At 35.8% G+C, this 2,057-nt stretch overlaps 1 protein-coding gene across 1 annotated transcript; it reads left to right on the top strand.

Moving 5' to 3' along the window:
- Positions 1 to 444: 444 nt before the first annotated feature.
- Positions 445 to 1,353, top strand: LOC308432563 (vomeronasal type-1 receptor 100-like; the record flags this gene model as incomplete). The annotated part of the gene is made up of 1 exon (XM_080932359.1): positions 445 to 1,353. The coding sequence occupies one exon, from the start codon at positions 445 to 447 to the stop codon at positions 1,351 to 1,353; it is 909 nt and encodes a 302-aa protein (XP_080788485.1).
- Between the last annotated feature and the right edge of the window lie 704 nt (positions 1,354 to 2,057).

Here is a 2,057-nt window from a genome sequence, read left to right as displayed (position 1 = left end):
TGAGACAGAATCACATGGTATTTTGATTATCTTTTGCAATTTTTTTTCCAGTATGTCATATATTTTGTTCATTTGTGTGATTCTGATTAATATTCTGTTCTACTCACTTCAGTTTTAGCTGTTAAGTCTAAAATGAGAAAATTTATATCAATGGGGTTATATTTCTAAGGAATTAGAATCCAGTGCATCAGACAAAGTTTCTATGATATACAGATATGTGTGTGCATGAAGTCATCATCTATAATATTTTGTCTATATAGGAGATTCATGAAAGGCATGTAGAAATGTAGGTGATAATGCATTCTCTGGAACATCAAAACATAAAGAGACAAATGGAAACTAGTATAAAAATTAGGATGATATAAATATATTGTTCAGTAAATCACAAGTTTCATGTGTTCTTTTTTTCAGATATAATATATATATTTCTACAATGCATTTAAGATGAGTTCAAATTCCTTTGTATCTTCAATAGATAATGTCCTTTATTTTCAAGCTGGACTTGGAGTCCTAGCCAATGTATTTCTTCTTATTTTCTATATTTTCATAATCTTAGGTCACAAATCAAAGTCCATGGACCTGGTGTCCTGTCAGCTGACCTTTGTTCACATGATGATGTTCCTTGCTGGAGAGAAATTTTGGCTTGCAGATATATTTGAGTCACTGAACATTAATAATGACATCAAATGTAAGGCAACTTTTTACATAAAGAGGGTGATGCGAGGCCTCTCTATCTGCATAATCTGCCTCCTGAGCATGTTCCAGGCTGTCACTGTCAGTCCCAGTACCTCTTTGCTGGGAAAATTTAAACATAAACTAGGAAAAAATATGATTGATGTTTTATTTTACATTTGGTCTTTCAATTTGTCCTTCAGTAGTAACCTGATCTTCTTTGTTGGTGGTTTTAACAATGTGAGTGAGAACAATCAGTTGAAAGTCACTAAATCCTGCTCACTCTTCCCAATGAACTACATCATCAGGGGTTTCATTTTAACAGTGACAACCTCCAGGGATATGTTTCTTGTAGGAGTCATGCTGACCACAAGTGTATACATGGTAATTTTCTTGTGCAGACATCAGAGGCAATGCAAGCATCTTCATAGCATCAGCCACCTGAGAGCATCCCCTGAGAAAAGGGCCACCCAGACCATCTTATTCCTGGTGGTTTTCTTTGTGGTCATGTACTGGGTGGACTTCATCATCTCATTCATCTCGGTCCTTTTATGGAATTATGACATATTCATAATGATTGTTCAGAAATTTGTTGTGAATGCTTATCCCTCAATTACTCCTTTCATACAAATCAGCTCTGATAAGAGAATTATCAATATTGTCAAAAAATTGCAGTCTTAATGCTACTGGTTTTATTTTTAACTATAATTTTTATTTGAAAAAGATGATTCATTCATTTTTTATATATACAGTGTGATAGTAGCATCCATGTATAAATGCACTGCTGGTGCTCAGAGGTTAGAAGAGGACATGGGGTCCCCTCAAACTGCTGTTTTATAAGGCTGTATGCCCATACTCATGTATGTAACTCCATTAATTATATTTTTCATTTTTGTATTTTTAAGCTTTTATTTATATATTATTGATATCCCAAATGGCGTGTCCCAGATTTTCCTTCAAAGACCCTCTTTCCCACACCTTCTCCTCTTCTTATCTGAGATTTTGCAGAGCTCTGGGTATCCTCTTACCCTGGCACATCAAGTTTCTGCAGGCTTAGGAACATTCTTTCCCACTGAGACAACCTATGGGCTGGCAACCTCAGTCCATCATGTGTATAAGTGCCCAGGATATTAGACTCTCTTTTTATTCCTGTATAGTTCTTAACCCCTTCAGGGACTTCAGTCCTTTCCAGCTCTGCCACAGGTCTCCAATCTCAGTTCAATGTTTAGCTATGGTGTCTACATCTATTTCTGCCATCTGCTGTGTGAAGCCTTTCAGAGGACAGTTATACTAGACTCCCATCTGCAAGGGTAAGAGAGTGTCATTTATTGCTTTGAGAACTGGTCTGTCTTTTTAATATTTTAAACTGTTTGATATTTTAAACA

This window comes from Micromys minutus (genome assembly GCF_963924665.1).
Source record: "Micromys minutus genome assembly, chromosome: 18".
NCBI lineage: Eukaryota > Metazoa > Chordata > Mammalia > Rodentia > Muridae > Micromys > Micromys minutus.
Note: the sequence above shows the minus strand (reverse complement) of the source record. Positions and strands in the feature narration are given on the sequence as shown.